A 23,729-nucleotide genomic window follows, 5' to 3' on the forward strand; every position below is an offset into this window, starting at 1 on the left:
AAGTAACTAAATGGCAGACATCAAATGGCATTGTAGCAAGTATGAAACTGACATCAAAATGATATAATGAGCCTGGCTGGTGTGGCTCATTGGTTGAACGTCAACCTATGAACCAGGAGGTCACAGGTTCGATTCCTGGTCAGGGCACATGCCCGGGTTGTAGGCTTGGTCCCCAGTGGGGGGCATGCAGGAGGCAGCTGATCAATGATTCTCTCTCATCATTGATGTTTCTTTCTCTCTCTCCCTCTTCTTCCTGTCTGAAATCAATAAAAATATTTTTTTAAAAAAACATCTAATGATGATGGAAAACATTTCAACAGTTGAGCAACTTGAGCAACTAGTGCAAATCAATGAGAAGAATGATCCCCAATGGAAGCTTCAGAGATCCCTAATGGAAGCTTCAGAGAATGGGCCATATTCCTGACTGAGAGGGGGAATGAAGAAGCTGAACTTGTTGGTTTAACCTTAGGCTATACATAGACTTGAACTGCAAATGGAAAAGTCCAACAGGAAAATCCTGGGTCACTACAAAGGAATTCAAAGGGATGGCACAGGCTTGTAGGAAATGTGTGGGGAATGAGATTGAAAAATCCATATTCAAGCCCTAGCTAGTTTGGCTCAGTGGATAGAGCGTCAGCCTGCGGACTGAGGGGATCTCAGGTTTGACTCCAGTCAAGGGCCGGTAACTCAGATGCAGGCTCCTCCCTGGCCCTGGGCCCTGGTCAGGATGCGTGCAGGAGGCAACCAATTGATGTGTTTCTCTCACATCAATATTTCTCGCTGTCTTTCCCTCTCTCTAAAAATCAATGGAAAAATATCCTCAGTGAGAATTAAAAAAAAAAAAAGATAAAAAAATCCGTATTCAACAAGAAACAGGAATGATTAAAAATGCATTTACTCAAGTTATAAATATACTCACTAGCATCTCACCAATAGGCATTATGCTACATATATAAGTACATGCATACATATATATGGCCACAAAGACATACTCCTGCTTTCAAGGAAACTACAACCCAAAGATGATTTTAAAAGGTTGGATTTCTTTTCCTAAAAAATTTTCAAGCATATGAAGTACAAAGTGAGAACCATGACTAGGTACCTCTTTTTTTAACAAGTTTAAAAGAATTGTATGTATAAGTGGTATTTGTTACCTGCTTTTACTTTTGCTTAACTATATTGTGTCTATATTTCCATGTAACACCAAGTTCTTTAAAGGGTACATTATCTTCATGCTGAGCTTTATAAAAAGTTTGATAAACACCCTCATAATCATAAAGTAGAATCAAGCTTACTCACTCCATTTCCCCCTGTAGCTTCATCTTCCACCACACTGGTCTCCTTGCTACTTCTATAATATGCAAGCATGTTAGGGCCTTTGCTCTATGTAGTTCTCTCTGCTAGAATGCTCTTCCCCCAGTTAACCACTTAGCTGAAGCCCTCACCTCTATCAGGTCTTTGCTTAAGTCCCACCTTCTCACTGAGGCCTCCACTGACCACCCCACCTGGTAGAACACCTGCTTCCTGACCTTTCACCCTCTTCTCACAAGCTGGCTGTGCTCCCAATCCTTTTACACCATCTTTGTATTCTGTGCTCATAGTCTTTCCTTAATCTCTTCTAAACCATTATATATTTTACTTATTTTTATATTTATGTTTGATTTCGGTCTTCTGACTGCCTTCCACTTGAATAAAGCTCCATAACAGCAGAAATCTAGGGGTTTGTTTTTATTGTTCTCTCACACCCCAAGCACCTCGAACAGTGTCTGGCACTTAGTAGTTGCTCAAAAATAGTTGTTGAATGAGTAAATGAAGAGATTATTTCTCTTATACGCACACCAATACACACATCTGCTCACACCAGCAGTATCTTGAAATGGTTTTAGAAATTTGTGGAGATAAATGGATGTAATCTTTGCAGCAACCAGTTGTAAGGTGAGAGTCGGGCTAAAGTATCATTTTGTTAGTTATAGCCATAAGGGAACAAATTTATCATTTTTCAGAAACTAAGAATACAACTTATTTTTTTTAAAAAAATATATTTTAAAAATATATTTTATTGAGTTTTTTACAGAGAGGAAGGGAGAGGGACAGAGAGCTAGAAACATCCATGAGAGAGAAACATCGACCAGCTGCCTACTGCACACCCACTACCGGGGATGTGCCCACAACCAAGGTACATGCCCTTGACCGGAATTGAACCTGGGACCTTTCAGTCTGCAGGCCGACGCTCTATCCATTGAGCCAAACCGGTTTCGGCTTAAAATATATTTTTATTGATTTCAGAGAGGAAGGGAGAGGGAGAGAGAGATAGAAACATCAATGATAAGAGAGAATCATTGATTGGTTGCCTCCTGCATGCCCCCCACTGGGGACCAAGCCTGCAACCCAGGCATGTGCCCTTAGCTAGAATGGAACCTGGGACTCTTCAGTCCACAGACTGATGCTCTATCCACTGAGCCAAACTGCTAGGGTAAGAATACAACCTATTAAAAAGCCAGTGCCTGTATACTTTCCTTATTTGGCCACAGAGCCCAGCATCCTTAGGGTGCTATCTCTACCAAGAGAGACTGGTGAGGTGGGTGACCAGCATAAACCCAGTTACAGAATGCCAACAGGCATGTCAGGAGCATCACTTGAGCATCAAGAGTAGTACCCCTATCCCACTTGACTGAACATTCGATGGACTGGTATTTTCCAAGATTCTCTTTAAGCAACTATTTCTTCCCAAATAGAGACACTGGGGCGGAAATAAAGCTCATTATTTGATAAATATGTTATTATCCATATTTATAGGTATGTCTTCCTGTCTATAAGAGTTTCCCACAATCTTTAGTCTCTGATGTGAGGGGAAAACACATTCTTTTTGTAACTAATTCTGCTGCCTTTTCCTCCCCTTTCAAAGTCATCAAAGCAAGGTCTTTAATGCTTGGAGCTCTCTGAAGTGCCTTGTAATGAGCTTATTGTTTGGGCAAAGGTAACTTGACATTCCCATTTCTAATCAATAGCTAGCTTTCAAAGCATTGTTAGTTTTGAGTGGCTCTAATTGGATCTCTGAATGCATTCTGGACTGATCTGAGGCTTGAAAGACAGGCATGCTCCCATTTCTGCATTTGGTGGAGTTGCTAACTTCTTAAAAAATCCAAAGTAGAAGTTAAGAGTGCACCCAACCAGCTGGGGAAGAGGCCAGTCAAATAGAGTTTGAAGTCTTAAAAGCCCAAGATGAAGATAACAGAAGAGTTCCCTAGATGTAGAGAGAAAATGAGTGACTTGAACAAAGGTCAACAGCCCAGCATGCCTGTCCTAGGAATCACTCACCAAGATACTGATTATTATGGAGTTAAACAAGCCTGGATTCCAACTTCAGTTTCCTTACTGACAAGCTCTGCACCTCAGTTTCTCATTCATAAAATGAAGGTAATGGTGTCAACTGCATCCGGTTTTCATGAAGGTTACATCAGATGATATTAGGGTTTCTCCCCTTTACTAGATCATCCAGCGTGGCTCTTCATCATTACTAGTGCCATCATCTTTGCTTGGACCACTGCCCTTTTCTGTGGATCTTCTTCATTCTTGTCAGTCATTTCTTTTCCTCCTTCAAAATGGACTTTTCCTGCAAGAGATCTCATCCCAGCTCATCGTTTCTTTTTATTTTTAATTTAAAAATTTTAAAATTACAGTTGACATTCAATATTATATTAGTTTCAAGCATACATCATCAGGCATACGTTTCTTAATTCCATATTCTTCTAGACCAAGTTCAGCTTATCTATTAACCTATCTGATTTGTAATACATTATTCTGTACTCACTAATGAGTGGCATTTATGGATTTGTAACTGCCTTTTATTTTCATGATTTATCCTTAGGCGTAAATGATGAATTCCTTGAGGACAACAACTGTGTCTTCTACTTTTCTGTTTGCATTTTCTATCCTTATGTACCTAAAATACTCGTTTGTACACGGTAGATGCTCCCTAATAGAAAGAAGTAGAGCCTCCGAATCCCCACTACTGTTTTAGGGAGAACATATATGAGCCTCCTAGACGGGTAATAGGCTGCCTCTAGTGGACCCAGCAGAGAATAAAAATGAATTATACGTGCGATTTGTACTTTATAGCTTGTACTTTAATCTTCTCAACAATCCCACGAGGTAGGTGATATTAATTTTCACTTTATAGATGAGAAAGCTAAAATTTAGAGAAGTCGCATGACTTACCCAAGGCCACACAGGTTGACGGTCTCAAAGACAGTGTTCAGGCACAGATCTGCCGACTCCAGGCCTAGCGCTCTTTCTACTGGCCAGAGCTGCTGTGCACTGAGTCATGGGAGTATATTTTTCTGACCACATTACTGAAGCTTGTTTGGTTGTGGCTCAGCACCCATGGATTTAGAGTGGATTGATTTGGTCAAATGGCAGAATTAGGAGAAAAAAGACTAGTTGAATATAGAAGTATGGACTTAGTGTGTATGTGAATATATACATAACATATATATTTACGTATATATGAATACATCACTGTATGTACACTATATTTGTATGAGATCGTTACAGTCAAGATTGACTGAAAATACTAATGTGGTAGTCTACTAAACAGATGTTAAATTATCAGGTTCTATGGTGTATTTTCCTCCCTCCCTTTTCTTCCAACCTATTTGTCCAACTTTCACTTTTGTGAACAACAACAACAAAAAGTTAATCATGTTATCCAAAGAAATATATTTTACTTTGTTCTCTTCAAAATAGAGATGTTTGAGGAGAACAGAGCTCTAAAAGTGAGAGCAGAAAAGTGATTTTAGCAGTTGGCCCAGGACCCAGATCAGGTGCCCTGATCAGGCCCTGCCACCTCTGCCCAGACCCCAGGCCTTTGGTGCCTCCAGAGTGGATGCCTCAGTTCCTTAGGTTCCCTGCTGGCAAGAGCCTGAAGGTGACCAAAAAGAGAGCCAGACTTTATTTGATAGATCTAATGGATTGGCCCAATTCAAAAGCTACCACACATCTACTAAACAGCTAAGAACATAGGCAGCCAAGAAATGATCAGGGTTCTTAGGCCCAACTTGGATTAACAGTGCTGCAGGGTCACTGCTGGAGAAGGTATGATGCTTCTAATTTCTCACTTCCTCTCCCCATTCCTCTGCTGAAGGATATTGACTGATGTTGATCTAAATTTGAGCTTCAGCTCTTGAACCACCATTGTGTCCTGAGAAGAGACTATAGCTTTGGAGTAAAAAATCTCCAGGTTCAAATCTTAACTGTGATCACAGGCAAGCTACTTTACTACTAAAGTTCCAGAGTTGTAGATCTGTAAAATGAGAATAATAATTACTGTGTACAGAGAGTTATTGTGAAGATTTACTAAGTGTTTAAAAGCATCTGTAATAGAAAAGATTTGGTCAATGTTAGCTCCGTTTGCTTCTCCCAGTACACACCCTTATCACTGCTCCAAAGACCGTCAGATCGAAGAGAGTCTAAGTTTAGTGCAGTACAATCTAAACCAAGGTCGTGCAGCTGCAGAAGTAGCCTCATCCAAACTACATCAGCACTGCATAAGTAATTCTTATTTGACACTGATCCAATCTTTACCAGAGATTTGTATTCAAGAAGACCACAGTTTAAGAGGGGAAATAAAGAGCAAGAAAGGCAAAATTAATAAATCATTATAAAGGAGAACTTCTGAGAGGATCTTAAAGAAATAGTCTTTCACTTGGAGAAAAGAAGATTGAAAGTGAATCTAACAACCCTTCAAGACCATGGGTAGGAGAGAACAAACAGGATAATAGCCCTAGTTGCTAAGGCCAGAAAAAGAAGAAAGGAGATGAATTTGCATTAGAGAGGGAGGAAGAAGGAAAGATTGAACTTGAGGCAAAAGTTGTATAGAAAATGATTATAAAAGACTGGGCTAGGTGACCTTGCAACCCTACAGGATTTTCTCTTTTGGAACTCCATCAAAATAGGGAGCTCCTGTCTGTAGGGACTGGAAGAGGTACTGAGCTGGCTGCATGGTCTGTCCCAGAAATCGGAGGGGCGGGGGATATTGCAGGGATCATTCTTAAACCCTGGAAAACATAAGTTAAAGCACTCTGAAAGCTTTCAAGGAAAAGAAGCAACATTAGAGTGATCTGTGAGTCAGAGACATAGAATCTGAATGCTAATGTGAGAATGAATGAGGAGTGGGGAGGAAGTATGGGCAAAAGGGGAGGAAAAGAAACAATCCATTTTGTTCCCAAAGACACATGCCACTCCACTCCTGGTGGAGCCATCCTAAATTCCCTGCTGTAAGCCTCAGTCCTCTTCTGTGATATGAAGTGCTTGGGCTAAACCTTATCTTGAGTGAGTCCCTCCCCATTCTGAATTTGTGTTCACAAAATTGATCTAGAGGAAATGTGAGTCCATCTGCGAAAAGCCATCTTAGCCCCAAACCCGAGCTGTACTGAATGGGTGGGTGCTGCACAGAGAGAGGGCCAATATATCTGCTCTGGGGTCCCTCCCTACCCTCAGTGGAATCCCCAGGGGCAGGTTGTTTATCCTCTCTGAAATTCAAAATCTTTACTTGTAACTTGGGGATATTAGCTCATTTGGGGTTGTGAGTTTAAATTAAATATTGCAAGTAATAATATCTAATAGTTTCCATGTATCGGGCACATAAGTACCTGTTGTATCATATTCTGGGGATGAGAATTTTTAAACCTTCTAATTGCTCAGCCTTTTATTTCTACTGCTATTGACTTTGTAGAATATACACAACTAAATCATATATGTAGTTTGGGGGTGTGTGTATGTGTGTGTGTGTGTGTGTGTGTGTGTGTGTGTGTTTTACATACTTGCCTTTTCTTGTTTTAGCAGAATGAAACCTAATTCATTCAGCTTTCCTGAATGGCATATTAAAATAAACACACAACCCATGTTTACTTCTCCAGCTGCCTCTACATATTCTCTGTCCTTGTTAATTTGCAAAGTAGAAGGAAGAGAGTAATTATTTAGCAGCTCCTGTAGTGTATGCCACTGGCTTTTTTTTTTTTTTTTTTTTTTTGCATTCTTAGCAAGCCCCCTGTGTTGCCCCTCTTTATGGTGGCCAGTCGGGGTTTCTTTGGTATTCTGTTGATGTCACTATGTTGGCTGCACTTCTCTACACCTTGGCGTATCCCTTTGCAATTTCATCTTGCTTCTTTTAACAGCATTCCCAGCTTCACAAACGGCGGCTGAGAGGGCGCGTCTCCTGCGCCAGGGTGGGGCACCAGGTTACCAGCGGCCTCCTGCCTTTTGGGTTTACTTCCCCGCAGGGGACACCGTAGGCGGCTGTGCGGTCCGGCCACTGCCCCCCGCCCCTCGCGTCCGGCCGCGCCGTGGGTTGCGGTCGCTGTGGGGGTGGCAGCTCCTGTCCGGGAGGTTTGCGCCTGGCGGGGCACCCCGGAGCCGCGGGGAGCCCAGAGGCGAGGCCAAGGCGGGGTGGGGCGCGTCCGGGCGGGGAGGGCAAACTCAGGCAGCGCAGGGGGCGCTGAGGGCAGCGGGCGGGCTGGTGGACTCGCGGTGGCGGAGCGAGCAGGACGAGGGCTGGCTGGTGCCGGGGGCCGCCCGCCTGAGGGGGAGGAGGCTGCGCTGCCCTTGTTGCAGGTTCGCTGTCGAGCACACAGGAGGCAGGGACATGGGCAGGGTGCGGTCTGCGCGGGGCCCGCGCCCGGATCTCTTCCATTTCCCCTCTCACTCGGCCCCGGGCTGCGCCGCAGACAGCAGCAGCTCCCGCTCCGCCCGAGCCGCCTGACCGCCGGGCCGGGGTGCTAACCGCGGGGCCCGCCAACCCGCCGGCCCGGCCAACCCAGCCCAGCCCGGCGGCCCGCAGCCCCGCCGTCCGCCGCCCCCCGCCGCCGCCGCGTTGCCAAAACAAACGGGCCGGCCTATTTATTGGCGGCGGGCGAGCCGGGCAGCTCAGAGTCGAGGCGCCGAGGGGGACAGCGCGCCGCCACCAGCCAGGGCCCCGGGCCCCCGCCCCGCACCTGAGTCCCGCCGGCCCTGCGCCACGCCGCGCAGCCCATGGCGCCCCCACCCGGAGCCCCCCGAAGCCACCCCGACGCCTGAGCCCCCTTAGGGCCCGGGTCGACTAGCCCACCCATCAGCCCACCAAGCAAGCGCCCTCGCCCGCCGCTCTCCCGGGCTCCCGGCCATGTCTCCCGCCCGGCTCCGGCCCCGACTGCGGTTCTGCCTGCTTCTGCTGCTGCTGCTGGTGCCAGCGGCGCGGGGCTGCGGGCCGGGCCGGGTGGTGGGCAGCCGCAGGCGGCCGCCGCGCAAGCTTGTGCCGCTCGCCTATAAGCAATTCAGCCCCAACGTGCCCGAGAAGACCCTGGGCGCCAGCGGGCGCTATGAAGGCAAGATCGCGCGCAGCTCGGAGCGCTTCAAGGAGCTCACCCCCAATTACAATCCCGACATCATCTTCAAGGACGAGGAGAACACGGGCGCCGACCGCCTCATGACCCAGGTGAGCGCGACCCGCCCTCCTAGGGCGCCACTGCCCAAGCACCGCCACCTGCCCGGCCCTATCCGCCCTCCCTGGCACTTTTGCTCCACTGGCTGGCACGCCCCCTGGCACCTGCCCCTCTCGCCAAACCCAGCCGCTTCTTGCCCAGTTGGGATAGCCAGGGGTCCCGGCAGGCGCGTCGGCATCCCCCATGGATCGTGCCGATGGCTATGAGAAGAGCTCCCTGCTGCCGAGCGCCACAACCCAGCCGGTTGGCCACGGCCCCTCTGCCCCGGCGCGCTGGCAGCTCGGGTCATACGCGGCATCCGGCACCCGGAGGCACCTCGATCTGGCTGCCTCCTGCGCCACCGGGATCCACGCGGTACTGCCTGGCCTAACCCTCCGCACGGCTGCGCCTCTTTCATTTAGAAGCCATTCGGCACCCCGAGGCGAAGCAGCTCCTTTCCTCCACTCGCGGTCGCTGTGGAGGTGGCAACTCCTGTCCGGGAGGTTTGCGCCTGGCGGGTTAGATGCGCTGCCCCCGCTGGGGTCTGGGGTTAAGGAACAGCGAGGAAGGTGAAGGTGGGAAAGAGAACTTGCCGGGCGAGCCCACGTGTCTGTGCTGTGCAGAGAGCTGAGAGGCGCCCCTGCGGTTGAAGGGTGGGGGACGGGGGCCTTTGGGCGCTGGGGCCGAACTTGGGGGACCCCTGGGCTTGCTGGTGGGAATGGGTTGGGTTGGAAGGGAGGGTTTGGGTGCCGGGGAGGCAGGGAGTAGAGCTAAAGTTAGTCTCTGCATGCTGGGACCAGTGCTCAGCACAAGCGCTGGGGGAGTGGAGGGCGGGGGGGGGGGGGCTCCGAGGGGCGGGATTGGGGGGAGACGCAAGCTTTCTTCATTGCAACCAGGTCCGCAGGGGAAGAGACCTACGTCCCCTTGCTCAGCGCTCCCCCCTCGCCCCCCTACACCTCGCAGGCGGGCAGCCCACGTTCTAAGTGCTTTAGGAAAAGCAGCTAGACCACGGCCCTCGGCATGCGCCCTGGCGCCGGGGCTGGCCGGCCAGTGTCGGGGCGAAGGTTGGCTGGTGGCCGGGCCGGGCTGGGCGCAGAGGAATGCAGATAAGGATCCGGGCCACGGGCTGGGCAATCATTGACAGCGCGCGCCCCGGCTCTGGACCCGAAGGGGCGGGGGGTGGCGGGAGAGAGAGAGGCGGAGAGCAGGGGCCGCCAGAGAACAGAGGTGGGAGGCTAGAAGCCTGGAGGCGAGAGCACACGGAGCTCCCTCCTGGGGCAGTGAGCGCCCCAGCTAGCTTGCCCGCCAAGGAGGACTACGGGCCTTGGGCTGTAAACGTTGTTGGCTCCTGGGAGACGGAGTCCAAGGGTCTGTGGGGCCGGGCTCTGCGGGGTGGGGGTAGGTTGAGACAGGGGCTACCCACGCCTGGCGGCACCTCGAACTTCAGAGTCAAGGACTGTGGAAGGGCCCCCTCTCTGGCCGGCCCCTCCCCCCAGTCAACTGCAGGGTCCCTTGGGCTGCAGGCACGCGGGGAGTCAGCACAGACAGGTGATCTCTCCCGTCCTTCCCGCGGGCGCGGCTCTACTCCCACCCCATGTGAGGCGGAGCGTGGAGGCGGCTCCCTGAGATTAGAAGTTCGATTTCTGGAGTCCCTTCCCAGACGGGAGCAGCGCCGAGGCGCGGAGGACTCTGGGCTCGGGGGACGTTACCTAAGATTATCAACCCTGCGGAGACCCTGGTAGCGGGAGACGCTCCGCGTCGCTCTTAATAGGGCCAGGCCGGGCACTAGTCCTTCTACCAACTTCTGGTTACAGGGCTGCCCTACTTCGGCAGGGGTGCGGGCAAGTTTTGGACATAAGAGGGTCCCATCAGGAGTGCTTTGTGGTGCCCGAGGGATCCAGGTATGCCCGGGATTCCCTTCCAACACACCCCCATGCTGCTGGGTCTCCGCACCTGCCGCGCCTCCGGGGCTGGTGTCCCCGGGCCTCAGCCCTGAGGCTACGGTGACACCTACTGGGCATCTCTGGCCTTGCACGCCTAGCAGGCCCGCCGCAGGCCGCTTCCGCCCCTTCAGGTAGCAGGCCGTCCCTGGTCTCCGGTGCTTCCTTGAAACAGAGGGACTGGGCGTTGGAAAGGTGTAGGCTGTGGAGGAATTGGTACCGAGCGGGGCAGAGAAGGGAGGGGCCCCTTATCCGAGAAAGGAGCCCTAAGGGGATAGGGCTTGCCACGCACTTCAGATCTGTGGCGTCACTGTGCGGTCCAGGGGTCCAGGTCCGTGGGGCAGCCGATGCTAATGCTATAACGGAAGTAAGTTAGGGCTCCGTGTTCCAAAGAGAGAGGAAGAGAGACCCCTTCCCGGTTTCCCACCTCCAGCGGCTGCGCTGGGAGAGCGAGGCTACGACTCCACCTGCACGCGGGCCAGCTCCTCCCCCTAACTCGGCGCTTTCCTCTCGCAGCGTTGCAAGGACCGCCTGAACTCCCTGGCCATCTCGGTGATGAACCAGTGGCCCGGCGTGAAGCTGCGAGTGACTGAGGGCTGGGACGAGGACGGGCACCATTCGGAGGAGTCGCTGCACTACGAAGGCCGCGCAGTGGACATCACCACGTCGGACCGCGACCGCAATAAGTACGGACTGCTGGCGCGGTTGGCAGTGGAGGCCGGCTTCGACTGGGTGTATTATGAGTCCAAGGCCCACGTGCATTGCTCCGTCAAGTCCGGTGAGCCGCTGCCGGGGGACTGGGCCCGGGGCCGGGGCCGCAGGGCGTGGGCAGGCGGCGCAGGGCCCGCTGGGGCCGAGAAGAAGAGACCCTCCCGGGGATGGAGGCGGGAACCCCGGGAAAGAGGACGTCGGCGGCGCTCCCCGATTCCGCTTGTGACCGCTTGCTCCTCCCGTGCCTGGTAGTGTCTATGTTGGGAGCCTAGTGAGACAGGGCCCTGTCCTGGCGCTGCTGGGTGCTGACCTTGAGGTCCACAGTCCAGGGCCTGCAGCAGGAGGTTCGAGACAGCGAGCTGAGCGGATGTGGAACCCAGGCTGTGACAGAGACAGCCTCCCCACCCAGCCTGGTGCAGAATGAGGCGGGTGGGGTGGGGGGCAGGGGCCAGGGCTGCCCAGACATCAGCAAGTCTGACCAGGAACCAGGAACCCAGAGGTTCAGAACCTACAACGGGGGCTGCAGGCCAGGCCCTTTAGGGCACTATGTGTGCTCCTCCCAGGGGGTGCAGGCATCCCCACCTCTCCCTCAGGGCCCTGAAACTGGGCATTTTGGGGCAAAGCCAACCATGAGGGCCAGAATAAACAGAGTGGACTCAATAAAGTGTATTTTCCCAGATTTGCCGCCTTGTTGATCCGAATTGGCAGGCACTGGGGCCTTGCCCCTCTCTCAAATCTTGTCAGCATCCCCGTCACCACACTGAATCCAGTCATGGATGCTTCAAATGTTTCCTGGCCCCAGGGCTGCAGGCTCAGCCCTCCGTGCTGGTACCAGGCATCGTCACATGCACAGACCCTGCACACGGAGACCAGGCCCCTTTTTACTATTCCTCATCCCACCTGGCCCACAGGGGTGACCCCACCCCACCCCCACACTGCCCTTCTCCTCAGCACTTTCTTGCCCACGATATCTGTTTCAAGTCACATCCACCCTTCACCTGCAAATACTGGCTCGGTGCCAGTTCCCAGAGAGGCCACTTCCATTCCTTATTCCTGACCCCCAAACACTGTTCTCCAACCCACCCACTGATGCCACTGTGTCCTGTTCCTGCATAAGTACCCAGCACATGAATTGAGACAGTGATTTTACCCTTGCCACTGAGCCAGGCTTCCCTGGAGTCTACATTCACCCCACAGCTGGTCTTCCTTTCACTTCCATATAGACTCCAAGGGCCAGCTCTGGCACAGAACTTGGCATGTCAGTCTGAGAGGGCACCATTGGGGGAGTGAGAAATAATGGCACATTTAGACCCCAGAGGAGCTAAGTGACTCACCTTCTCCATGAGGCTGCAGCTTTCTGGGTGTCAATCACAGCTGACCACTGCCTGGCTCAGCTGCTGACCTCTGACCTCTCTGACTGCTGCACAACATTGTCGGGATTGAAAACAGATGGGGGCTGCATCTGGGCTTCAGGATGGCCTTTTCCTTCTCACTCACTGGAGCCACAATATGCTCCTCTCATTGGCAAAGGATTAGACTGGGGGAAGAGCAGAGATCACATTGTGGGTTGGAATGGGTTCAAGGCTGCATGGGAAGTGGGGATAGGAGCCAGGATATGGTGATGGGGACTCTCTGGGAGCAAGAGGGAGCACTGGCTGGGCTTGGGAAGGGTGCTATGACTGGGAATTGAGCTCCACAGTAGTAACACCTTCATGTCCCTTCTTCCCACAGAGCACTCAGCTGCAGCCAAGACAGGTGGCTGCTTCCCTGCTGGAGCCCAGGTGCGCCTGGAGAGTGGGGCACGTGTGGCTTTGTCAGCTGTGAGGCCAGGAGACCGGGTGCTGGCCATGGGGGAGGATGGGAACCCCACCTTCAGCGATGTGCTCATTTTCCTGGATCGTGAGCCAGATAAGCTGAGGGCCTTCCAGGTCATCGAGACCCAGGACCCCCCGAGACGCCTGGCACTCACACCTGCCCATCTGCTCTTCACTGCCAACAATCACACAGAACCAGCGGCCCACTTCCAGGCCACATTTGCCAGTCAAGTGCAGCCTGGCCAGTATGTGCTAGTGGCTGGGGTGCCAGGCCTGCAGCCTGCCCGAGTGGCAGCTGTCTCCACACATATTGCCCTTGGGGCCTATGCCCCACTAACGAGGCACGGGACACTGGTGGTAGAGGATGTGGTGGCCTCCTGCTTCGCGGCCGTGGCTGACCACCGCCTGGCTCACTTGGCCTTCTGGCCCTTTCGACTGTTTCACAGCTTGACGTGGGGCAGCTGGACCCTGGGGGAGGGTGTGCACTGGTACCCCCAGCTGCTCTACCGCCTGGGACAGCTCTTGTTGGAAGAGAGCAGCTTTCACTCACTGGGCATGGCCGGGCCAGGGAGCTGAAAAGATCCCTCCACTGTCCTCCCGGAACTGCCCAACTGGATCCAAAGGCCTCCCTACCTGGAGGGCACTGGCCCTGTAAGAGACCTGAGCGGGGGTAATGGATCCCACCATTGCCTCCCCTACAGAGATATACCATTGAGACTTGACTGGGTAATGCCAGAGTCCTCCACCACCATCTTGGTGTAGTGACAGAGCTGCAAGCTGAGCTGGCAAAGGGGTGATCTGTCCTTCTAACTATAGACCTCTAGTCTTGCACAGTGGGTCCCAACCCAGCCAGCTCTCGCTACGATTTTTCATACCTGCCTCCCTCAATGGGGAGAGCCCATTCCATCTGTCTTAGGCCCCCCTTTGGTGGGCTTGCACCTCAGTTGATGCTGCTAGATTCCCTGGGAGCCAGCAGGGAGCTGGCTGGACTCAATGCTGCCTGGAACTGAGAAGGCTACAGGGTGGGGCAGCCATCCTGGCCATCCTGAGACATGTTCTTCCTCCCTGGCCACACTCCTTGGGACACACCCAGAGACTATTGCTGTCAGTGGGCAGAGTTCTGTGTTCCAGCCAATGTGACCGTAGTGCCCGGGACAGGGGAGTGGGCTGGATGTCCTCCCTGCCACTGCCCAGGCTAAGCTCCCTCTTCTGCTGAACCATGACTCCCCCTCCTCTGGTCAGTCTCCCCCACCTTATTTATTGGCGCCAAGGGGGAAGCCCATGGGAGAATTTGAGGGATGTTTTGGTCTTTTCTTCCTTTTGTAATAAAAATTATTTAAGTTGTTAGAGCCATAGAGTCCAGAATGCTGACTGGGTTCAATACTTGCATAGTCTGGAGTCAGGGGTGGTCCTGTCTAGGGATATGCTCACCTTCCCCTGAGGACAAACCCTCCAGTACTCCACCCCCTCTGCAGGTCCATTCTCATCAAAGCTCTGCAAAGTCTCAAAAGAAAGCTGTGTTCATGCCAGGACAGGCCTTAGCATGCTGACCCCAAGGTTGGACCAGAGAGAGAGGTGAGGCAACTAGTTCATGGTCACTTTGCTCATCTAGACCATCACCTCTAGTCACAGTGCTTTCCCTGCTGACTCAAGTCTTTCTTGGGGCCTGGGTTTCTGACTCTTCACTGTGATCATGGACCATGGCGTGAAATTATTCTGGAGACATCACATCTGCCTTCTGACTTCTTGGATAAATCAGGGGTCCCTAACCTGGAAGTTCTAAAACCTCAGAATCACCTAGGCAGCTTGTTAAAAATTATTCTTGGCCCTCCTTCCAAGATTTTGCTTTAATAGATCCAGAGTGATGGCCCAGGAACTTACTTTTACAAACACTCCAAACATGGCAGATGGCCCAAGGCCCAGTTTATTGCCAAAACAGAATGATACTTTTGCCAGCCCTGCCCAAATGACCAATCTTGGGGTGAAGGTGGGGCCCTGTGCTCACTACAGGTTAGCCGATTCCCAGGCTCAGTGGTACAATTGTTAAATTTTCAGGAACTTCATGAGCCAATTGATATAGGCTATGGTGGGACTATTTATACCATGGAAATTGGTGTATGCTACAAATTAGGGTTCCTCACACTGTGGTGAGCTGGTTGTTAGAGCATACGACTGCCAAGGTTCTAACCTCCTACAGAGATTACTGTGCTGGGGTGACTGCTCAGATTCTTATCTTACCAATCCCCATCTCCATAGAGGAAAACTCCAGAGAAAACGTCATTCCTCCGGGAACTGTGTCATCTGGGGGAATAGGCCCCCACAAGGCTATAATGAATAAAAGCTGCTATCATTTAATGAAGATTCCCCATTGCCAGGCTTTGTTTTAAGTGCTTCACATGAAGCACCCATTTAATTTTCATAACAGCCCACTGTGGTATATACTATAATATTACCATTTTCCAAATGAGAACACAGAGGCACAGGGAGGTTAGTAACTTGCTCAAGGTGATACAACAAGTGACAAGCAAGATTTGAATCTATGCAACTTGGAGTGAAGGTGGAGACCTGCAACTTTTCTGGGAATCCTGGCCTCAGGTGTGAGGAAACTATGTGAGCAGCGAGACCAGGAGAAACAACCTAAAAAGCCACCCTCCACCTCTGCACTGTGATGGCCCCAAATCCCTCCCTCCAGAACCCAGCTTGCCCCAACCTCTGTACGATGCCAAGGGCCAAATGGAAGGTCAATCATAGAGCCTAGGCCCAGGCAGCTACTGATCCAAAGCGTGGCTGGTGCTCAGTCCTTGGCCAAGGCTGCTGCATCCACAGTTGTAGCCTTCATTCACAGTTGTAGCCTTTAGTCATTGTTTACTGGACACCATGTGTCCGGCGCTGTGCCAGAGTGAGGGAAAGAGACAGTCCCTGCTCTCAATGAACTGGATGGCAGGGAGCAGCACAGGGAGAGGGATGTCCCTGCCATGTGCTGAGTGCTGTGCCTGACATCCTTACAGGGGCTATTGGAGTGCCACAGAGAGGCTGGAGCTAGGAAAATGTCCTGGAGATGAGGACTATGCAGGGAAGGCAAGGAGGTGTTTGCATGGCAGGTGCCTAAAGGAAGGGATCCAGGCTGAGGACACAGTAAGTGCAAAGGCTTTCAGGCTTGAGTGAGGCTGGGGGTTTGAAGGAACCACCACCAGGTCAGCATTGCAAAGCTGTTCCGTGCAAGTGGGTTTGGCAAAGCTGAGGTAGACAGGTGGGTGGCAGTCAGGTTACACAGAGCCTTGTGTCCCATGCATTTGGACTCTATCCTGAGGGCTTGGTGAACCCCTGTAGGGGTTGAAGCTGGGAGAACTTGCAACTAGATTGTTTCAGAAAGCTCACCCGGCTGCAGTGTGGAGGACAGACCAGAGAAGGCAGCTATGGAAGCAGGATCTATATACTGGGTAAAGAAGTTCACTAACTTCTGGACTGAAGAGGTGGCCATGGGGTCAGAAAAAGGCAACGGATTGTAGACATTTTGGCAGGAAAATGGCCAGGACTTGAAGCCCATTTGGATGAGCAGTAAGAGTGAGTAAAGGGTCCAAGTCAATTTCAGGTTTTTAAGCCTGAGATCCCACCTTGGCTGTGAGGCCTCTGGAGCAGCTAGGGAGACTACCTCCACATAGAGGCCGCCGAACCCTGGGCAGAGGCCTCTCCTCAGATCCCCATCCCCAAGTTGTCCTTGCATGCTCCTCTGTTGTGTTTGGAAAGACCCAATCACCTTGGCCATGGCTCTTCTGAAGCCACGTGGGCCTGCACTCCTTCATCTCCCCAACACAGCCTGAAGGTGCTGCCTGCCCGCAGATGGCATCTGGCAGTAAATGGTGCTGTGCTGGGAAAGGCTGAGCCCAATGCACCAATCCTTTAGGCAACCAGGCCTGCTGCTAACACAGCAGCTCAGGTGTGGGAACTGGAAATAGGCACCTCTCCACTTAAAAACGTCCCCTGAGGAGATCTAACTAGAAAAGGCAACTCTTCTGGCCTGGCACCCGGAGACCCTTGTGCATGGGGCATGCTAGGGTATGCAGCATGTCTGGATTTCATGGTGGCAGCTCCCCCAACCCTGCTCTGCCCTTTGGGTGGGATGCACCTCCCGGGGCTTGGCCCCACATCCCATACCCCAGCTTGGTTCTCAAAGCCTCTTTGTTCCACTGGGACAAGCTGTGGCCAGCCCAGACCTGATAAGGCTGAGTCAGGCCAACAGTAGCCCCAAACCACACCCAGGCTGCCTTGCACACACACTGAACTCCCCTCAGACTGGCATAAATGCAGGATGCTTCCTGCCCAGGTTTGGGTCTGGAAGCCTTAACCTCTGGGCTGACCCTCCCTTTGTTCATTTAAGACCTCTCATCTGGATGGGGAAGCAGGCTAAGGGGATTATCCCCATTTTAGAGATAAATGAACTAAGTCTCCAAGAGGAAAAATGACTCACCCATAGTTATTTATTCCACAATCAGGAGCATCAATTATGCTAGGTCTGCTATTACCGTATCTTTTTAAATCCTAACAGTCTGCAAAGTGAAATTGTTCCTAATTCCTACTTTGCAGAAAGGTAAAGTCCAGAAGCCCAGAGAGGTGAAGTCACTTTCCCATGGTGGCACACTAGTTGAAACCAGAACCCAAGTTCCCTGCAGCAGCAACTGAGGGAGGCAGGAACTGACGAGTCATCATCCCAGAAAGATGGGAGGAAGTCACTCCCAGCATCAGCCTAAAAGATCTGATGAGGCTGGGGGTGGCCAAGAACCTGTGAGGGAAAGTGGTTTTGGAGGAATAAGGTTCCAGATACTATGAGAAAATCTCATTTTGGTGGGAGTGGCAATTATTAAAATAAGTCCTCAATTATTTGACTCTCCTCTCTCCTTGAATCTGGCCTGAGGCTAGGAAAGGCCATGTAGATTTTTCCTGGTTCTACCCTGAGATTGTCAAGCTGAAGCAACTATAGATTGGCGTTCCCATCTACAGCCTAGTGAGTGCCCAGCTGATGGCCAGCACAAACTTTCAGTCACGTGAGGGCACCATCTTGGACGACCAGCCCCATGGAGCCTTTGGATGGCTGCAGCCTGACCAACTTCTGAATGCAACTGCATGAGAGACTCCAAGTGAGAGCTTCCTGGCCACACCCTTCCTGAATTCCTGACCCACAAATGCATAAGCAAAATAAAATGATTATTTAGAACCTTGAAGTTTGGAATAATTTCTTATACAGCAATAGTAAACAGAACAAAGGGCAAAGAAGGAATGGGAACTGATGAAGGCATCTTCTAATGCTTTCCAGGGCCTTTAATACACTTTTGCACAAAAGCTTTTTAAAACGGAGCCTGCATGAGGTTGGAGGAGGTGTAGTGCCTTTTCATCTTCTAAAAGGGCAGCATGAGAAGGCACACTGACTAAGCTTGGGGCAGATAGAGATGGAGACAAAGGGAAGAGTTGATAAACACATCTCTTCACACTCAACTTATTGAAAAATGTTATTTATTTATCTGTTCTGGTGGCAGGATCTCTCATGATAGCAAACTCTTGAAGGAATAAAGAACTTTCTGGAAGAAAGGAAGCTCATGTATTTGGGCCAGTGGCCAGCAAGAAGTTATACATGGCCAAGTAGGAGAAAATGCTATTAGAGGTTTTTAAAAACCCAGTGTAGAAGTTGAAGAAAGTGCTCAGAGATCAGGGACAGACTGGAAAAGAGCTGGACATTCCTGTGGACAGTTGTTGGCCACATTTTCCCAGAGTACCCCTGCAAGCAGAAACTTGCAGGGCCTGGACAAAAATGTCCATGAAAACAAACTAGAAGCACCCTGCTGCTCTACTAAACTTCAGGTGTATCTGCATCTGGCTTCTGCACACACCTCCAAATGCCCAACGTAAGTAAATTCAGAGGAAAGTGAATCAGACACATAATGGGACATGGGTGTGGCTCTGGGGAGTGATTGGGAGTGTAGGGGTGGAATGGTTAGTTCAAGGACAGATTTCTTGGTTTTGAACTCATAATCCTAAAAAAATCACAAAATGGGAATGATCAAAATCTAATAAAGATGGGGAAATAGCACATTTACAGTAGAGAATTCTGGCAGACACCACTTTAGCCAAGTGATCAAAGTTAACATCACCAATAAAACATATTGACATCATGTACCCTCTGATACAATGCACTGAGAAGGGCATATAACCTCTCTGATATGATAATGGACACCTCACTGTATTATAAGAAATAATCCCCAATTGAGGAAAATTTTACAAATAATGGTCAGTACTCTTCAAAAAAGTCAAGGTCATGAAAGACTAGGAAAACTCAAGAAATGCATAGGTGGGATCCCAGATTAGATGCTGAAACAGGAAAAGAACATTAGTGGACAAACTTGTGAAATCTAATAAATTCTATACTTTCATTAACAGTATTTATTGTACCAAGGTTAACTTCTTAGTTTTGAGAAATGATCTATGATCATGTAAGATTTTAGCCTCAGGGAAAGTTGGGTGAAGGATTTATGAGACCCCATGTACTATTTTTGTAACTCTTATGTATATTTAAAATTAACTCACAATTTTTAAAACATCTAAAAGATAGAATTTCATAGACCAGTCAAAAATGGTCTCCTTTAGCAGACATGAAGTTCAAGCCAACTTCCATACTCAAAGGAAGCCAATGGTCATGACTCCTCTACTTGAGAGAAGACCCTGATTAGAAGTGGATTAGAAAAGGGTTTGAGGAATTAGATGGAATGGAAAGTAACAGAATAATGGTGTTATTCATTCATTCAGAGCCTGTAATGAGCCAGGCCCTGTGCTAAGTTCTTTGAATATTTTATTCCACTTAAATTTCACAACCTTTGAGCTGTTAAAGTTTTCCCTGCTTATGGAAAGAACAAGATCATAGCTGAAAGCTGGTGCAGTTGGGATTCAAATCTAATCTGCTTTACTCCAGAGCTTGTTCTCAATCACTCCACTGCACTGTCTTCTCAGGGGTGTCCCTCATTTAGTTCGTACCTCAAGGTTTCTGCACTGTGGGTGGGGAAAGAGGAGATAGAAGGCAGGAGGAAGTGGATGGCTTAGGATGGGCTGGTCATCAGGAGCTGTCCATGGTGCTGGTCAGAAAGACTTGGAGCTAGAGGGCCAGCAGGAGATGGTGCAGGGAAGACAGCTGGGAGGTCTCACACAGAGAAGGAGCACTGCTCAGAGTAGGAGGAAAGAGCGGTTAGATGTGGTAACAGGTCCTTCACCAATGAGGAGGAATTAGAGGGGGAAAGAAGCCAGTGAGGTAGGATTTGTCTTTAGGGCTAACTTGCAACTAATAGTATTCAGTATAGCTATACTGATTATTGAAATCTGGAAATACTTTGGCACTAGTTGGTAAATAGTCACTGACTGAGTCCTCCACTGCTGTGGTGGCTGCTTTCTTAGTCCCTCCCTGTACACCCAGGTTCCCCCATGACCCAGAAACTAAAGGGTTAAGGCCTGGCACAATGTGGGCTCCCAGAACTCTGCTCTGGTTCCAAGGCCCCTTCTCGTAGGTCATGCCCATACCTTACCAATTGTTAAATATTTTACCCCCATTTATCCCCATTTTACAGATGTGGAAAGTGAGGTTCTAGAATGTTGAACAATTTGCTTGAAATTGCCCAGCTACTAAATGCTAGAATCAGGACTTGAACTCAAGTCTTCTGGATCAAACCGCAGGTCCTTTTCCCTTCATCTCCCTAGGATTGGCCTGCATGTCTGTCTACTTTTTGTGGGGATGAAGAATAGTAGGAGAAGTTATCTAGGGGGGCTTAGGTTGGCTCAGGAGACTCAGAAAACCCTTTGGCAGTCCCAGGCAGAATAAAACACTTTTCTTTGAATTCTCTTGCCATATGGCAGCCTACCCCAAACTCCTGCTAGTTTTGTGTCACGGTAACTGTTTCAGGCTGGAGGTGCCATCAGTCTCTTAATGCTCTCCCCACCCCTTGCTGCTCCAGGGGAACATGACACTCTAATGCAGAGAGTGCTCCATGCCTGCTCCTTGATCCAGTCCTGAACCAATCCAATGGCCCTTTTGGCTACAGTCTTCTCTCACTCTCCACCTCTTGGTCTGGGCTTAGAATATTTATTCCACTAATTTCACCTCTTTATCTCCTTCCTGTAAATTAAATATGCCTTGGATGAAGACCTGATTTCCGAACCAACACTCCAAATGGAGTCAGTCACAGGGAGAGAAAGGTGGGAGAGAGTTTTGCAAGTGCTAGAGCTGGGTTGCTTTGCCATCTGGGTTGCAGATTACTCTGGCATCTCCTTTTGTCTTTCTCCACCCCGGAGCAGAAAGGCAGCCTCCTTCTTGGAGAAACAAGAGGAGGATGTGGAGAGGAGAAAAACTTCTCACCTCTCCAGTGTGCAGCAGAGAGGCTGGGAGGTGGTAAGAGAGGAGGGTGCACAGGCCAAGTGGTTTATTTATAGGGACCTCCCATTCAATCAGTGACTGTGTGTGTGTGTGTGTGTGTGTGTGTGTGTGTGTGTGTGTGTGTAACTTTCTTGTCTAGCATGTGTCAAGTACTTTACACATTCATGATTACTCAGTCCTTACACCAGCCTTTTGATAATTATCACCAGCCTTTTGATAATTAACAGATGAGAAAAGTAAGGCTCAGAGAGGTCATGTGACTTGTCCAAAGCCACAGCCAGTAAGAGGCAGAGTCAGGATTAATATCAAATCTGCCTGATTTCTCAGACCAGAGTCTTCTCTATTCCATGGTCATGGGAGTTGGGGGTAGCGAGTGATGGGTGGTGTGGATGTGTGTGGAAAAAACGCTTAGAAAAGATACTTTTGTGTGTGTGCACTGAAGCCCAAATCACTGAGTGTGCTTTATCTTTATTACCCCCACACCCAGCTTCCTACTGGAAGGATTTGAGTCCATCTCCTACTCATCCTTCTTCCTCCCTTTCTCCTACATCCTGGTCTTTGTCAATTTCCTGAATTATCACTCACCTTTGTTTATAACCTTAAACCAAATGACACCACCCCCATTGTCTTTTTTAGATCCATGAAGGATATAGTCACTAGGACCCCAGCATCCATTATCTCCTACTAGAGGCCTGGTGCACGGATTCGTGCACCGGTGGGGTCCCTCAGCCTGGCCTGCACCCTCTCGCAATTTGGGACCCCTTAGGGGATGTTGGACTGCTGGTTTCGGCCTGATCCCCGCAGACCAGGCCGAGGGACCCCACCAGTGCATGAATCAGTGCACCGGGCCTCTAGTATGCATGTAAGATCTTTGGTTAATTTCTTCCCTCCCACGTCCCTCCCCCCTTCTCTCTGAGATTCATCAGTCTGTTCCATGTTTCCATGCCTGTGCATTGAGCATCTGCCCCCTGGTGGTCAGTGTGCATCATAGCTACTGGGCAAATGGTCAAACGGTTGAATGGTCGCTTAGGCTTTCATATATATAGATAGGTTCTGGAGTTCTGAAAAGAGAGGCTTCTAATGCAAACCTCAATTAAAGACATGATTGCAGGGACGTCCTCTCCCATCCTCAGGCTCAACTCCTTGCCATGCTCTTTTCCATGCTGTTCACCTCCTGGGGCAAAGTCCAGGTTGGGTCTCTTTTTGCATCTAAGATATACCTTTGAAATGTCAGAGTAATCTCCATTCCCAGACCTCTGAAGGCACAATCCCCACACCAGAGCATGAGACCACAGACCCCCTCGTTGTTATCTTGTTCCCCCAATACCATCTCTATGTGCTGTAATTGTTAATTACTAACTATGCTGCACCCACCAATGTAAAAGAAGTATGCATCTCTCTGTTTTACTTTTTATTCAGTCTCAGAGATTTCCTTACTTTGCTTTCTCCCGCTCCCTTAATTTACCATCTATGTATTTTATGTAACCCTCCTTATGTCTCCTCCTTTTATTCTAATGTATAAAATAAGCTGCAAAACTGCCATTCTGCAGTTTTTTCTCAGTTCATTGAGATTTTGCTTTCTGCCAGTTTGGCTCAGATAAATTCATAAAAACATTTGGATGTTTCTTATGTCAACGCTACTAAGAATTCCCAAGTCAAGAATCCACCAAGGTTTGGGCAGTTCTCTGGAGGGACAGTCCCCCAGTGAAGAGGCACAAGGATGTGTGGCTCCAAGCATGAGCTTTTCCTCCTACTTTTAAAAAAAAATTGATTTCAGAGAGGAAGGGGAGTAAGAAAGAGATAGAAACATCAATGATGAGAGAGAATCATCAATTGGCTGCCTCCTGCATGCCCCTTACTAGGGATCGAGCCTGCAACTCCAGCCCACAGCCCTGGGAATGTGCCCTTGACTGGAATCGAACTGGGGATCCTTCAGTCTGCAGGCTAACGTTCTATCCACTGAGCCAAACTGGCTAGGGCTCTGCTTGTGGTTTTGTCTCTGGGATTCCTGAGGCCACCACCAAGCCTTGCCCCAGAGTCACTGCTCCCTATTTCTTTTTGACCTAAAAATGAACAAACAGGTCCCATCGTTCCAGCTGAGTCAGGCTGACCATTTCAAAAGAGCATAGGGGAAAACAAAAATGAAATCATTATAGAAACTATAAACAGCATAAAAGTTATCATGCCCAAATATCAGGTCTGAGAATAACATTAAAACCAGTTCTAAGCTCAGAGTTCTACATTCCTTGATCCGAAGTAAACTCCAAACCTAACTGTGCTTGCATAACTTAACAGGCCCTTGGCCTGTCCCTTCCCTGCAGTCCAGCCAGCATCTGGCCATGTGATCTCCGACTCTCGATTCCAATAATTACAGGCTATTGTTGTTCCTTGTGATTAAGCC

The 23,729-nt window shown here is 50.0% G+C and overlaps 1 protein-coding gene across 1 annotated transcript; it reads left to right on the plus strand.

Moving 5' to 3' along the window:
- The first annotated feature begins 8,104 nt into the window (after nucleotides 1-8,104).
- IHH (Indian hedgehog signaling molecule) lies at nucleotides 8,105-13,497 on the plus strand. The gene is made up of 3 exons (XM_008145153.3): nucleotides 8,105-8,470; nucleotides 10,913-11,174; nucleotides 12,839-13,497. The coding sequence occupies exons 1-3, from the start codon at nucleotides 8,159-8,161 to the stop codon at nucleotides 13,495-13,497; spliced, it is 1,233 nt and encodes a 410-aa protein (XP_008143375.2). The 5' UTR covers nucleotides 8,105-8,158.
- Nucleotides 13,498-23,729: the final 10,232 nt, after the last annotated feature.

This window comes from Eptesicus fuscus, chromosome 11, assembly GCF_027574615.1.
Source record: "Eptesicus fuscus isolate TK198812 chromosome 11, DD_ASM_mEF_20220401, whole genome shotgun sequence".
NCBI lineage: Eukaryota > Metazoa > Chordata > Mammalia > Chiroptera > Vespertilionidae > Eptesicus > Eptesicus fuscus.

Coding starts and splice junctions, on each gene's coding strand:
- IHH (XM_008145153.3), top strand. CDS start 8,159: ATGTCTCCCGCCCGGCTCCGGCCCCGACTGCGGTTCTGCCTGCTTCTG. Junction 8,471..10,912: donor CCGACCGCCTCATGACCCAG/GTGAGCGCGACC, acceptor TTCCTCTCGCAG/CGTTGCAAGGACCGCCTGAA. Junction 11,175..12,838: donor GCATTGCTCCGTCAAGTCCG/GTGAGCCGCTGC, acceptor TTCTTCCCACAG/AGCACTCAGCTGCAGCCAAG.